Genomic DNA, 16,280 nt, shown 5'->3' on the forward strand with positions numbered 1-16,280 from the left:
ACAGGTCTGTTCTCATGCTGCACTATGCAAGGGTTCCATGGTTGTTCCTATTCCCAGCTATTGATGACCTTCACTGAGCTCAAGGTCTCCCTTGTCTAGTTTGGAATTTCAAAGTAAATTCTACTTTTAAGAAGGCAATGCATTGCAGATAATAAAGGAGGTCTAAGATTAGATCAATATTTCAAATCCAGTATTCACTAACTGTGTGATTTTGGCCTGGTAATTAAACTTTTTGTAATTCATTTTTTTCTCAACAGTAAAGTGTGGTTAATAGTAGTACCTGTCATATATAGGTTTTCAGGTATTAAGTTTGTGATTACACGCAAAGCAATAGAACTGCAACTTGGTACGTGGTTAAAGGTCTGTGTAGGCTATCAATAACTGTTATCACTGTATTTGAAAAATGTTTATAAAGTACCTACTCCTCTGGGCAAAGAGATATGGTAACAAAAAGAGGATTACTGACCTCCTAAAAGTTTCAGTAAAGCAAGTGCAGCAACTAATTTTGGTATGAATTGGACAAATTGGAAAAAAAAATCTAAGAGAAAGAAGGATTCATTCAGCACTGGTTGGGATATGAAGATAAATTTTTTTAAAAGGGGGGTCCTAAAGCCTCTTCAAAAACTTTTTATTATTAAAGAGGGAGAGAGGAAAGAAATGAGGGAGGGGGGAGAGAGAGAGTGAGAGGGAGGGAGTGGGAGAGAGTGAGAGAGAGATTGCTCTAATCCAGATCACCTTTATCCTCTGATTCACTCCCCAAATGACTTTATCACCAGGGTCAAGCAAAGTCAAGCCAGTAACTCAATCCTGGTCTTCCATATGGTTGGCAGAGACTCAATTAGTTGAGCTATTTTTATCTGTTCCCTACCACGGTGCATATTTGCAAGAAGCTGAAATTGAGAAATGGAGCCAAGGATCAAACCCAGGAACTGTAATGTATAATACAGGCATTTTAATCAGCATCTTAACTGTGAACTAAAAATCTGCCCTTAACAGCTCTTCTGATACAAGTTATGTGTAATAGCTTAAATAATAGTAACATGAAATAATATTTTGTTAATATTTTCTTTATAAACACTTTCAGTCATTACAGTAACCATCATCAAAATACTATGTGAGACTTTGTTTATCTGACAATTTTTCTCATTTATTTAATATGTGCTTAAAATGCATGGTATCTGTGCCTTTCTAAGGTGTGGGCTATGACTACTGTAGTCCTGTGAATAATTATTTAATACTTAGATTCCAGTTTCCCACATTAGATTTTCTGAAAAGACCTCTAAATTCACTTGATTAACAAGCTTTCCAAATAGTTGCTTTGTACCCAAAATATCAAAAAAAAACAAAAAAGGAAAGGAGGTAGAGATGAGTAAAACATTGTCAATAATTCAAGCTTTCCTGCTACCACTGCTGTGTCTTTCTTTTAGTATAACTCAGTATATAAATGTATACACAATAGTCATGACAGAGTGATACACTGGGCTTTGTTTCTACCTTTGAAGAATTACTCTAGAAGTAGAAACTAGATGTTACTATTATGATACAATATGCTAAAGAATAAATTGGAACTATGTAGGTTGTGCAGAATAATTCAACCTCTTATATCAAGACAATCAGGTGAGAAATGCATACAAGCAGTAGTTTTAGACTGAGATTTGTAGAATAAGTAGAGGAAAGAAGTAACTCAGAGAGATAGAGGAGATGTAGCTCCATTATATGCATTTGTATATGCATAAGTATTGGTTTATTCATAGTACAGCTAAATGTCTGAAAAAGGTATAGAAATAAAACAATAATTTATACAAAGATGAATGAAATAATGTCAATGGAAATACAACATTAGATTCTAGTACAAGTAGTTATGAGTGACATATTTTTAGAGAAAAATGATCTCAACTGTCATCAACGTGATTTGTACATTTATGCTTGCCTTGTTTGCCTAGCTTCAAGTTCAGCCCCAGACTCACAGGAAATGTCCTTCACAAACAGCAGTACAGTAACGGAATTCATTTTACTGGGCCTCACAGATTGCCCTGAACTCCAGCCTTTCCTCTTTGTGCTGTTTCTGGTTGTTTACCTTGTCACCCTTCTAGGCAACCTGGGCTTGATCATGTTAATCAGAACGGACTCTCGCCTTCACACACCCATGTACTTCTTCCTCACCAACCTAGCCTTTGTGGACTTGTGCTATGCCTCAAATGCAACACCACAGATGCTGACCAATTTCTTATCTGGGAAGAAGACCATCTCCTTTGTCGGCTGTTTCACGCAGTGTTACATTTTTATTGCTCTTCTCCTCACGGAGTTTTACATGCTGGCTGCAATGGCCTATGACCGCTATGTGGCCATCTGCAACCCTTTGCGCTACAGTATGAAAATGTCCAGGCGAGTCTGCATTTGCTTGGCTACTATTCCTTATATCTATGGCTTCTCCGATGGGCTGTTCCAGGCTATCCTGACCTTCCGCCTGACTTTCTGTAGATCCAACGTCATCAACCACTTCTACTGTGCTGACCCACCACTCATCAAGCTCTCTTGCTCTGATACTTACGTCAAGGAGCACGCCATGCTCATATCAGCTGGCTTCAACCTCTCCAACTCTCTCAGCATCATCCTGGTGTCCTATGCCTTCATTATTGCTGCCATCCTTAGGATCAAGTCATCTGAGGGCCGACGCAAGGCGTTTTCCACCTGTGGTTCTCACATGATGGCTGTAACCCTGTTTTATGGGACACTCTTCTGCATGTATGTCAGACCCCCAACAGACAAGACTGTGGAGGAATCCAAAATAATAGCTGTCTTCTACACCTTTGTCAGTCCAGTGCTGAATCCTTTGATCTATAGTCTGAGGAACAAAGATGTCAAGCAGGCTTTGCTGAACGTCCTCACGAGAAATAGGATCATGATGGTATCAGTGTTTACACTTTCCAATAAGTCACAGCTCTGAAAGGTTATCTGAAATGTATTTGCATTTTGTTGATGAGTTTTGGTATCCTCTGTGTTTTGAGTGCCTCAGCAAAAATGATCATTTCTGGGGAAATTAGTTACATTTATATTTCTGTCTTTGCCTCTCCACATAATGACCCATAAATCAGCAGCACGGGCATTATCTCTGAGTTTCCTACACATGCAGAACCATGTGCTGTACCCCCCGATCCAGATCAGTATTTTATCCAGATCTTCAATTGATTAGTAAGCACAGTAACTTTTGAGAAGTACTGATTTAGTTAAGACTCCGAACTGAAATGCCCTGGGATATTTTTTATAACAGCACACATGATAAACACACTCTCAACTCAGTTAATTTTTATATTCTTACCTTTACCTCCTGTCTTTTTAATTGAAGAATATTCAAGAAACACATCCTTCTTCTGCACTCCTGTCTTGACTCATTAAGTGACATCATAAACATGCATCATGATAGTTGTTTTCTGTTTTTTATGAGTGTTCCTGTGCACTAGGGGGTAACAATCAGAAAACAAGGTAACATTGTTTTTAGTGTTCCTACACTTGAGTTTGTGGATGTGGCTTTCTGAGTACCAGCCCAGGAGGATCACATTTTGTTTCATTTGCTTTTGAAAAATTAATACTTGGTGATCTGAGAGGAAGGACAAAGACTAAACATGGAAATAAACAGTGAGTAAGCAATGGGCCATATCTAATGGAGTATCTACTTTGCTTGGACAATTCTCATGTTGTCTTAATTATGCTTAGAGAAGTCATTTTGATTCTCTCCTTCCTGTCATAGATCTGGCACATGGCCTCTATATATGCCATGTAAGGGATGAATTCACAGAGGGGAAGAGATGAAATTGCCCTGGCATCTTCAAAACACCCAAGAGAGCAAAATAGACTTCCCTTCCCAGTTTGTACTGAGTTAAGATTTAAGGATCAAATAGTGGCCGGCGAGGCGGCTCACTAGGCTAATCCTCTGCCTAGCGGCGCTGGCGCACCAGGTTCTAGTCCCTGTAGGGGCGCCGGATTCTGTCCCGGTTGCCCCTCTTCCAGGCCAGCTCTCTGCTGTGGCCCAGGAGTGCAGTGGAGGATGGCCCAAGTGATTGGGCCCTGCACCCCATGGGAGACCAGGAGAAGTACCTGGCTCCTGCCATCGGATCAGCGCAGTGCGCCGGCCGCAGTGCGCCGGCCGCGGCGGCCATTGGAGGGTGAACCAACGGCAAAAAAAGGAAGACCTTTCTCTCTGTCTCTCTCTCTCTCACTGTCCACTCTGCCTGTCAATAAAATAAAATAAAAAAAAAAAGGATCAAGTAGAAGTTATTCTTTTCACCAAAATGTCTTTTACTTGGTCCTGAATTTTGGTCATTTCCTCAGTTGTTTTCTTGAAAGACAAATCCTGACATTCCAAAACACAAAATAAATGACGTAATATATTATATATGTATAAATGTATATTATATGTTAAATAACAATATTAGCAAGACTTCTACATTTTTGTTTGTTTTGGTTTTTAAATGTTATTTGTGTGTATTAAAGGAGCAAAACCCCCTCAGATTAGCTAAAGCAGTGGGGAAAACCTATTATAAACATGTGACTATTTCAGAGCATGCAAGACAAGGAACAACTAGATCTTAGGAACCAAGTGGAATTCACGACATGGGTACTCCGAGAAACCTTCAGTTTCATGGTCTATTTCATATCTGCTTGTTGCCAGAAATTTTTGCAAATCATTAATTGTTGCATGGATCACTAGTTTGATATTTTTTTTCTATTACTGACTAGGAATTCCTTTTAAAGATATTATTTTTATCAATTCATCTGTTTTTACATTTTGAGTAACAAAAATGTCCTTTGAGGGATAAAATTATCCTTCCATTAAATCAACTTAAACTCATAGTGGGAACAAATGTGACAACTGGTAACAACCATGTCTTTCTACTTTGATATGTGGGTGTTTTTCTCTCTTTTTCATCTGACAAAGTTACTGTGGATTGAAAGTTACCACATATAGGGCTGGTGCAGTGGCTCACTTTGTTAATCCTCCACCTGCGGCACCGGCATCCCATATGGGCTCCGGTTCTATTTCTGGTTGCTGCTCTTCCAGTCCAGCTCTCTGCTGTGGCCTGGGAGGGCAATGGAGGATGGCCCAAATACTTGGGCCCCTGCACTCACATAGGAGACCAGGAGGAAGCTCCAGGCTCCTGGCTTCGGATCTGTGCAGCGCCAGCAGTAGCAGGCATTTGGGGAGTGAACCAACAGAAGGAAAACCTTTCTCTCTGTCTCTCTCTCTCACTGTTTATAACTCTACCTATCAAATAATAATAATAAAAAAGTTACCACATATGTAAGTTATCTTTCTAGAATTGTTTTAGGTAGAGGAGATTGTTTTGGACATTGTGTCTTTACTTTATAACTAGAAGTTTTAATGCATCTTGTACTATATTCAGTGCTTTGATTAGAAATCAAATAAGAGAGTGAAAAACATAACACATGTAAAAACAGTACCAATTTTAGTGTTAGTAATAATTCTGGAGAAGGTTAGAAAAGTTATTCCGTTCTTCATCATCATAAAGCCTTTTCCATAACTCTAATTACCATATTCAAAGCCAACTTCTTTTCTGAATGTCCATGGTGATTTTCTCTGCCTTCTTTACAGTGTTTCTTTACTTCACTTAATTTTCTATTTCATCTATTTCTAACTCAGAGATTGTAGGCGCTTTGTAAAAGGCATTATTATGGATTTAGGTTTTGAAAACCTTGTAGATACCTATACAAAGTTTCAGAGAGTAAGTTAATATGAAGTGACTGTGTTTTAAAAGAACAGCTAATGGTATACTGGGTAAATCATGTGACTAAGTGTCTTTTCTATTAAAGAGCTATTTTCTCATTTTAACTGGTGATTCAAGATAAGAATATTCTCTTGAAATAAAATGCAAGGTTCAAGGTATTACTCTTTGATTCTGGGATATAATTAAATATTAGTTCAACAAAATAAATTCAGGTAGATTTGTCAGTATGGCCCACTTACACAGTAATATGTTTAGTTTATGATTCCAGAGATATTAAACCATGATATTTCTTCTACTGACCCTTTATATATATTTGCTCTGAAATCAGAGACTTTTGGGGCCACTTTCATAATAATGGATATTATAATAAAATATTATTAGATAATTATTAAAATAAAATATAAAATCAGACCAAGTTAGACAGCTTTACATGTGTATTGTGCTTACAAAGGAGAGTTCATGAACTGTGAGACTTTGAATCAGCACAAAGGCTACAGCACAATTTACAAAGCTTTACTGAAGAAGTATCTTGCTTTTTTCAAAATTCCCAGAAAAATTCCTCCCTCTTGGTCATTCTCTCAGTTAAGTGTGATCAGTCCAGCTCTCTGCTGGACTATTTCAAGTATTTAGCATTACTCTTAGACACCTCATACTGTTCCTCTTTCTGTAGACAGCATAGGTTACAAAACTAGAAGCTCAGCAAGTTCTTTCAATGATTCTTCTCTCTGTAAGTTTTGTTGTTGAATCCTCATGGAGATCATTTGTTGACTAAGTGGTGACAAACATTTAAGAATCTTGAGAGAATACAACTCCCAATGGAGATAATTAAAATAACTACTGGAAAGATCATACCAAGGATTTGAAAACCATGCTGGAGCTGTGGTTCCCAAGAGCCAAGACTGAGCCAACTGAATAGATTGATCCATTGTTCTTTCTTTATCTGGTGAATACCTGGGTCTGCACTTTCATGTCTCTAAGATTTTGGACTACATTTCTTGACTATTTGACATAAAAGTAGCATTCTCTGATATAACAGATCCAGTTTATGAGATTTTCCTAGGTTGCAGTTTTGATGCCTGTATGATGTCATCAGTTATTCTGGTGAACTTTCTGCATGGCTCACAAAGAAAGAAGCATGGATATAAGTGTTGTGATGAATTCTCCTGGGTTCCTATCAAGTGATCCAACTTTAGTTTGTAGGGTTTTAAAGCCCAGGACATCTTGGTTCAAGGTTATCAGATATCTATTTCTGGCATAGTCTTTCCCATGAGTTTCTTACAATTATGCACACAGCTACCCGCAAAAGCTTTTAGGAAAACATCAGAATGAAACAATAATCATTTGGGAATGAAAAATTACTTTAAAGGAACTTATTCATCCTCTTGTCAGTTTCACATATTACAGCTTAGAAAATAAAGGCCAGACAGATTTTGCTAAACTTGCCACTAATATGAGTTGAGTTCATGATTAACAGATCTAAAATCAGAATCACTAATTGAAATTAAACATAAAATATGTGTTTGTAAAAACTGAAGTACTGACTTGGATACATTGGGATGGCAGACCAGGCCTAACAGTTAAGCCAATTCATTTCTTTTGCAAAGGGTGCAAATGTACTCTTACCTAAGTTCACCAGGGAAATTAGTCGGAGGCAGGGTTGTGTTTAGTTTAGTTTCTGTTTCATTCCAAATTTTTGTTTGTCTGACTGAACATCTGACTATTCCAGCAAAGCTCAAGGAGTAGTGTTTGGTGTACCACTGGATTTTGCCCAGATCTGATCATTTGATGTGTCCTGTAGATGAGTTAGTGACTTGTGGTAGTTGTAAGAAAGGCTGACTCTTACCAGGATGGCATGTCAGCCTAAACACAAAACACTCTACTGTCCCTGACATCTATCTTCCTACATGGTTTTCTTTCTTGCAGATGCTCAGGGAATTGCTCTTATTTCTCCAAGATCCTTATCACTTGCATTTCAATGATTTCCTCTACTTCACCATCTACGAGAAAATTTATCAATGCTATTGGAAGAAGTGGGAAAAGCAGAGAAAAGGGCAGGGAGATAATTCTATTCATTCTCCTTCCATAAAATATCATTTTGCAATCAGATTTAAATAGAGATTAGCTTATTTTTAACTATAATTCCCATCACAACTTCATATATCCTTGAAGACAAAAAAAATCTGCTTGATTTTTTTCCTGCATCTCTCCATTCCCAGAAAATGAAGTAGTTATATTATAATCATTTTAAGTCCCATTGACCATTGCTTCTTAAAAATTGAATGCTTATTGTGGGGAGCAACTCGGACTAGACTGTTACTGGAATTAAGACTTATTCTATGCATCTGCTCTCCCACAATATGGCGCTGGGAGAGGAGTAAACAGCTTCTACCCAGCTGCCTCTCACCAACTTGACAAGCTGCAGGAGCTGCTCCTGATTGGAGGAGAGCGGCGTGCTCGGCGTATGGGCAGCCGAGTTGGGATGGGCGGAGGAGGACTATATAGGAGGAGAGAGACAGCATAGTGGTGTGGGTTGGTTGGAGAGTGCGTTGGAGAGTTTGCGGGGAAGTTCGTTACTTCGTTCTTTCTCATTTCTCTCTACTCATTCTTGCTTTGGGAGTTTGCTGTTTACTTATTCTTACTTTACTATAGAAAGGACTTGTAAAAAAAGGGAACAACAAGCGCCCGGTCCGGTGCGGCTCCTCCGCGTGCGGAGGAGCAGCAGCTTATTATTCTTTATGATTTATTATTTAGGATTTTGTTCATCTCATTAATACTGCTTATCTCCATATTTACGAGCACATATAGACAAAAAGTCATATTTTCCTTCATTCATTTTGAAGGATGTTTAGAGAAATGTTATTTCAACTGTCATCAACATGATTTGTACATTTATGTTTGCTTTGCTTGCCTAGCTTCAAGAATAGATGTGGACTTTAAGGAAATATCCGTCATGAACAACAGTACAGTAATGGAATCCATTTTATTGGGAATCACAGATTGCCCCGAACTCCAGCCTTTCCTCTTTGTGCTGTTTCTGGTTGTTTACCTTGTCACCCTTCTAGGCAACCTGGGCTTGATCATGTTAATCAGAACGGACTCTCGCCTTCACACGCCCATGTACTACCTCCTCACCAACCTAGCCTTTGTGGACTTGTGCTATGCCTCAAATGCAACACCACAGATGCTGACCAATTTCTTATCTGGGAAGAAGACCATCTCCTTTGTCGGCTGTTTCACGCAGTGTTACATTTTTATTGCTCTTCTCCTCACGGAGTTTTACATGCTGGCTGCAATGGCCTATGACTGGATATCTGCAACCCTCTCCAACTCCTTCACCATTATCCTGGTGTCCTATGCCTTCATTATTGCTGCCATCCTTTGGTTCAAGTCATCTGAGGGTCAACAAAAGACATCTTCCTCTGTGGTTCTCACATGATGGCTGTAATTTTGTTTTATGGAACAAGACTGTGGAGGAATCCAAAATAATAGCTGTCTTCTACACCTTAGTCAGCCTAGTGCTGAATCCAAGATGTAAAACACGCCTTGAAGAATGTCCTAAAAAATACTTGGTCAAGGTGGTGGTCTACATTTTCCAATAAGCCATGACTCTAAACAGGTTGCTGAAGTGTATATGCAAATTATTCTTACACTTTTTTGTAAGTACGGTCACTAGAGGAAACACTATGGACATTCAAAAATATTATAGAACTAGTGTCTGTTGCAGCATTTCATACATGCATATATATGTATTTTCAATGGAAATAAAATTAGTATTTTGAATGTGTATCCTCACTCCCACATTCATTGCAATACTATTCATGATACATAAAATATGAAATCAACTCATGTGTTCATCAGAGGATTAATGGAGAAAGAAAATGTTATTTCTATTCAGTATAGAAAAGGAAGGAATATCCATATTTCGTGACAATATACTGGAATTGGAGGATATAGCCTTAAGTGAAATAATTCAGGCATAGAAATACAAATATTGCAATGTCTCCATTGTGTAGTAGAATCTGAACAAAAGTTGCACTCAGGAGACCCCAGTGGAAGGAAGGGGACAAAAAAGAAGGATGTACTTTTCTTTGAAGGGAGGAGAGAACTTCTACTTTGCATATGCATGTCTAAATACTGACAGAGTTTGTGGACTCAAGGGGCTTCCATAGCCTTGGCAGCTCATGACAAGAGCCTCGGATGTTCACTGATGTCAAAAATAAGAGTGTTAATTGTTAAATCAACAACTGGAGTTAATGTGCACTTACTTCCCTTGTTGGACCTCTGAACTTAATGAGGTGTACTATGAGAATTAATGGTAAAATTTATCTTCAAACTGGACTTCATACTTTGTGTGTCTGTGTGGGTGCTAACTGTTGAAATCTCTACTTAGTATAGAGTTGGTCTTCTATATATAAAGTCAATTAAAAATGAATCTTAATGGAAAATGGAATGAGAGAGGGAGTGGGAGGTGGGATGTGAGTGTGAGTGGGAGGTGGAGAGGGGGGAAGAAACACTATATCCCTAAAAGTTGTACATATAAAATTTGTATTCATTAAATAAAAACCTTCAAGAAAAATTTTAAAAAGTTGCACTCAGAGAAGTAGAGTGTACAATGATATTCATCAGGGGCTGGTGAGAAGTGGGAGTGGAAATGGGAGAAGTACGAAATTTCAATTAGACAGCAGAAGTAAGTTCAGGAAATGGAACAGGTACAATATGATGACAAGTTAGAATACATCGCATACATTAAAATTGATGTGAGAGTAGATTTTAAATATTTACACCAGAAAAAAAATCATTGGTTTTATTTAGCCATTCCATAATGTAAACACATATCAAGTGTAAAGATATGTATAATATAATAAGCAAACTTTTCAAATTAAAATACAATTGAAATTTGAAGTTGAGTTTTAGTATTCTATGAATATATATGTTGAATTCAAAAGATTTGTGGAAAAGTGCAATTAAAGGATGTTTGGTATAGAATTTTTTAAAATCCATGCATTAAGGAGTATTCAAACATTCATAAAAATACATATTATGAAAAAAATGTGCATGCAGCTTTTTGCTGAACTTTTTGAAATACTCTTATATTTCTCAAGTTTCTCAGTTATAAGGTTCAGGTATGGGGACACATTAGCTGTACTTGCTCTTCTAGGTCCTTGAACTTCAACATACATCTACAAATGAACATAATAGGATTTACTCCAGTGATTTTCAGACATGCAAATTCATATTATGCACTCCAGACCAACTATATCAGCCTTAATTGTAACAGAATCCCAGATTTGTAGACACCTTAAAATGATGAACATTATCCAATGTGAAAACTCCAAGAAATATGCCTTGAGACATTGGTGTGCTCATATTGTTTACAAGGGAAACCAGAAACAACATACCTTATTACAGTTCCTCAAATTTATTCAGTTTTTATTCTCATGTAATTTTGATTAAAGGGTATTTAAGAGACACATCCTTCTTATTTCTTTCCTGCCTTATTAAGTAAAGCCAGAAACTATGGGTCCTGATAATGTTTTTCTGTTTGTGTGAATGTGGTTGTGTAGTGATGAGAGTGGCAAGGAGAGGGAAATAGAGTGATGATAATTTTCTTTCATGTGAGTTTGTGGTGCAGGTGTCTGAGTGATTGAGATCCATAGCCAAAGTCACACTCTAGAGACAGCTCCAGAGACAGGCTCAGGGCAAGTCTAAGGAACGTACTTTTCATATCACTTGCATTTGGAATATTTAGAATCAAGTGATAAAAGATTAAAGTTAAAGGGTAAAATAAGGCAGCAATGGATCATTCCAGATAAAGTATCCACATGGATTTGGCTATGATTTCTAGTCCTAATTATGTTTAGGTTAGTGATGTTCATTTTTTTCCTAATTCATGGTCTTTTTTTTTTTTTTATTTTTTTATTTTTGACAGGCAGAGTAGACAGTGAGAGAGAGAGAGATAGAGAGAAAGGTCTTCCTTTGCTGTTGGTTCACCCTCCAATGGCCGCTGCGGCCGGCGCGCTGCGGCCAGCGCACCGCGCTGATCCGATGGCAGGAGCCAGGTACTTCTCCTGGTTTCCCATGGGGTGCAGGGCCCAAGTACTCGGGCCATCCTCCACTGCACTCCCTGGCCACAGCAGAGAGCTGGCCTGGAAGAGGGGCAACTGGGACAGAATCCGGCGCCCCGACTGGGACTAGAACCCGGTGTGCCAGCGCCGCAAGGCAGAGGATTAGCCTAGTGAGCCGCGGCGCCAGCCCTAATTCATGATCTTTTTAAAAGCACTGTGTGGATGAGGATGTGATCTGGGGGAGAAAATAAAATTATGCTGTCATCTAAAAAAATTCAGCAAGCAAAATAAATTTGCCTTCCAGGTTTGAGCTTAAGTTCATTTTTTAAAAGCTAAACACTCAGCAAAATAGTTAATGAATTGTCACTGCTCCCAAATGCAGAATACTTCATAATTCCTTCCTTCCTTCCTTCCTTTCTTTCCTTCTTCCTTCCTTCCTTCCTTCCTTCCTTCCTTCCTTCCTTCCTTCCTTCCTTCCTTCCTTCCTTCCTTTCTTTCCTTCTTCCTTCCTTCCTTCCTTCCTTCCTTCCTTCCTTCCTTCCTTCCTTCCTTCCTGTCTGTCTTTTTTTACAGGTAGAGTGGACAGTGAGAGAGAGACAGAGAAAAGGTCTTCCTTTTTGCCATTGTTTCACCCTCCAATGGCCGCCGCGGCCGGCACGCTGCGGCTGGCGCATCGCGCTTATCTGAAGCCAGGAGCCAGGTACTTATCCTGGTCTCCCATGCGGGTGCAGGGCCCAAGCACTTGGGCCATCCTCCACTGCACTCCCGGGGCCATAGCAGAGAGTTGGCCTGGAAGAGTGGCAACCGGGACAGAATCCAGTGCCCCGATCGGGACTAGAACCCGGTGTGCCAGCACCAGAAGGCGGAGGATTAGCCTATTGAGCTGTGGCGCCGGCCCATAATTCCTTTCTTGATAGACATAGCCTGTAAAGATGTGAAATATTATGTGTACATAAATACACATTAGGATGAACACAAAATAATTTTATCAGTAAGGTCTCTTCCTCTCTCTGAATTAGTTGAATCTCTCTCTCTTTCTCTTTCTCTCTCATTTTCCAAGTAACAAAAATTCTACTTATTCTATTCATCTTATTCTAATAAATGGATCCATAGTGCAACATTCCCATGAGAAGTAGCTCTTGATAACTCAAGACAATCAGCTCAAAGTACTTCAAATTGATGCAATCATGTTGCTCAAATCCCAAGACTGATAGTATGAGTCTATATCAATTACTGTTTCCTCTCTGGAGTTATCTTTTCTGGTAGCAATGTAATTATTTCCTTAGTGTATGTTGAAAAATACTTTAGGGATAAGCAATCCAAACTACAAGTCGAGTATAAATCATTCTCGGCAACTTATCTCTTGGACCGCTAGTGTCTCTGAGTGAATCTTTCCTGGGGTCAGGTAGGAGTGAAAATTCTTACTTCTATGCCTTCACTTTATCTACTTGTTTCAGTTTTGGGTTTTCATCAGAAAGAATCAGGTGAAAACAAAAGTGCTTTTATTGTTAGTATAGATTCTTAGCTAGTTGGAATGAGGCAGCATATATTTCTTGTTTATTCACTAAAAAGCATTAGAATTTTACTGAAAGTGTGCATTTACAATGATCGTTTTTACTTTACAATTAACATTCTCTCAATCATTTAGGTATTAAATACATTTTGAATGGCTATGTTGGAGTAAAAACTTGAATAAATCATATCATTATTATTTTTTGAATCATGTTTGTTGAAAGCACATCCTGCCCTTTAAAAAGAACTTGTTCAAGGACTCAAAAAAGGGGGACAGATTAAGCATGAATGATACTCATTCTAGCAAAGATAAAGCTCTTAAAGATATACTAAGAGGCACATGACTACTAATGAGTGAGGATTGGTAAAAACATCAGTGCAAGACTGCAATGTTAGAAATTATGGGAACTTAAGAAATCCTTTAGGAACAATCTGATATGGAATAGATCAGGACTCTGAGACTCCTAGAGAGTAAGTCATTACATCAAGGTGAAGTGTTTTCTAAAATAAGACTCAAGAGAACTTCTACTAACATCCTAAACAAGTACAAATCCACAGTGCAAGTCATCCTCTAGAAATTAGGCTCATGCATTGTAATTAGGTAATTTTCCTGCTGTTGTCACAGTAAGACACTGAATGAGAGGAGGTATGCTGAAGTCCATTATGACAGAGTAGGCAAGGAAGGGAAACTGATATTCACATGGAGAGGCTTGTCTCCATCAGCTACGTGACTTATTCCCCTTTGTCGTCAATTCTTACCTCTAAATATCCTTTTTTTTTTTTTGCTCATCTTATTTACATCTAAATTCCCAGTTGAGGTAGTTTCTGGGCTTGATGACTAACACTAAACTTCCATAAATGTGCTTTTATTTTCTGTGATCTTTTCCTGGGTGTCAAAGTTTCCAAGGCTGCAATTCAATCTTGCTAGACTACATAATGCTGATCTTAATGTACACTGATTAATAACTGTGGCAGCGTTTAATGTTATCCTATCACCTCAGACTTCTATATTTTAAATAAAGCCTGGAAAACATAAATTTATCCACAGGGGGAAAAAAAAAAACACTTCAACAAGTAGTATACCTAGTAGAGATATCTGCAGATGTGAATTTTATATTTTTGCTGATCTAATGTATTTATTTCTTTATTTTGAGTTGAAGGAATAAAAATATTTCCTATGTGTTAGGCAGGTGTTTGGTGCAGCTGTCAAGCTGGGACTTGGGACATCCTCATCTCAGATTGGAGGGCCTGGGATTGCTCTGCTCTCCTTTCGAGCTTCCTGCTAATTGTGCACTGTGGCATGTAGCACATATTTCAAGAATTCGGGACACTGTACCTAACATGGGAGATCAGGATTGAGATCCTGGCTCCTGGTTTCAGTCTGGCCTGGCCTTGGCTGTTGCACACATTTGGGAAGTGAAGCAGTAGCTGGGAGATTCTCTCTCTGTCTCTCTCTCTCTGTCTCTTTCAAATAAATAAAATGAATTTAACAAAATGTTTATTATGTTTAGCAGTTTTCCATAAGTGAAATCTCTGATTTTCTGCTCAGTGAAAGAAACTAAATAATCTTCCAAACAAAAAATAAATATATGTGAATATAGACATTGTTGTGAATCATATCCATCAGTGCATACAAATCTGTATTGACTTTGTCAGCTAGCTTTTCTTTGATTATTCCAAACTGCAGGAAAGCAATTTAACATTATTGAGCCAGTGAAAGTTTACCTGGAGTTTTATTTCAGTTGTATTTCCTGCAATAAGAAATACAGACTTTTGACTGGTGCAGCGGCTCACTAGGCTATTGTAAAAGTGATTCAGTAATCTTACATATATCAATATGAATTGCTTGGCATGCTATATTGTAATAAGACTTAGAAAATAGTAAGATCCATAGCAATTATATTTTCTTAATGCTTCTATAAATATCAGTTAGATGAATGATCTTTCTAATCACAGAGTATCCTGGATACAGAAAACAATAAATAAGAATTATGAAAGGTGGTGCCCACAGAATTAAATATTAGCCTTTGAATTATTATAGTAGCACAAATTGTATAAACATTTGTTTAGAGAAATAGAAATAATCTTCATCTGGTTTTGTATTAAACATTTTATAATCACTGAGATACTGAGTGTTGGTAGAATAAAAATTGTGCTAGTGGAATAAAAATTCATCATAGGAGTTTATCAAAATATTAAAAAATTTCCAATGATGTTTGTCAAATGAACACTTTTTTTCAAAAAAAGGTATTATTTATTTTAAAGTCAGAGTTACTGAGAGAGGGGGAGAAAGAGAGAAAGAGAGAGAGAGAGAGAAATCTTCCCTTCACTGGTTCACTCTACAGATGACTGCAACACCAGGGCTGAGACTGACTGAAGCTAGGAAGTTTTTCCAGGTCTCCCATCTGGGTAGCAGTGGCCCAAACATTTGGGCCCATCTTCTGTTGCTTTTCCCAGGCCATTAGCAGGGAGCTGGTTTAGAAGTGGAGGGGCCAGAACATGAACTGGCACCAATATGTGATGCTGGCACTGCAGGCAGTGGCTTTACCCGCTGTGCCACAATGCTAGCTCCCACACTTTTATTAATTTTTCTTACATAAGTACATGCATACATACACATGTTGCACTAAAAACCAGATTTGAAATAAAATATTTAATGTAATTATAATTCCTGAATCAGATATTGAATACAGATGAAATCCCAAAGATATTTTCTTTATTGAGATATTGAGAATGTTGTTTACCGGGTGCATTTAAACCTTTAATGTGAAATGGGCAAGAAACTAAATGGGATGGGTTTGGGGAAGAAGTTCATGATAGCAAGAGAGGGCTAAAAGAAGAAAGGGTAGGAGAGTGGAGGGAGATATGATCAGAGAACAGATTAATATATGAGATGCTTAAGAGAAAAAGTCAAAATCCACACAAACTATATGAGAGTATTTTAAATATTTGGAGTTTG

The 16,280-nt window shown here is 38.1% G+C and overlaps 2 protein-coding genes across 2 annotated transcripts; both read left to right on the forward strand.

The window, feature by feature from the left end:
* The first annotated feature begins 1,972 nt into the window (after nt 1-1,972).
* Nucleotides 1,973-2,947, forward strand: LOC100352736 (olfactory receptor 5M11). Its single transcript, XM_002708949.3, has one exon. The coding sequence runs from the start codon at nt 1,973-1,975 to the stop codon at nt 2,945-2,947; it is 975 nt and encodes a 324-aa protein (XP_002708995.3).
* Nucleotides 2,948-8,694: 5,747 nt separating this feature from the next.
* On the forward strand, nt 8,695-9,180 carry LOC149128310 (olfactory receptor 5M11-like). Its single transcript, XM_089326456.1, has one exon. It carries the CDS (start codon nt 8,695-8,697, stop codon nt 9,178-9,180), a length of 486 nt encoding a protein of 161 aa, XP_089182582.1.
* Nucleotides 9,181-16,280: the final 7,100 nt, after the last annotated feature.

Source organism: Oryctolagus cuniculus, chromosome 1 (assembly GCF_051225735.1).
Source record: "Oryctolagus cuniculus isolate XC-2025 breed Fujian yellow rabbit chromosome 1, ASM5122573v1, whole genome shotgun sequence".
Taxonomy (NCBI): Eukaryota; Metazoa; Chordata; class Mammalia; order Lagomorpha; family Leporidae; genus Oryctolagus; species Oryctolagus cuniculus.

Coding starts and splice junctions, on each gene's coding strand:
- LOC100352736 (XM_002708949.3), top strand. CDS start 1,973: ATGTCCTTCACAAACAGCAGTACAGTAACGGAATTCATTTTACTGGGC.
- LOC149128310 (XM_089326456.1), top strand. CDS start 8,695: ATGAACAACAGTACAGTAATGGAATCCATTTTATTGGGAATCACAGAT.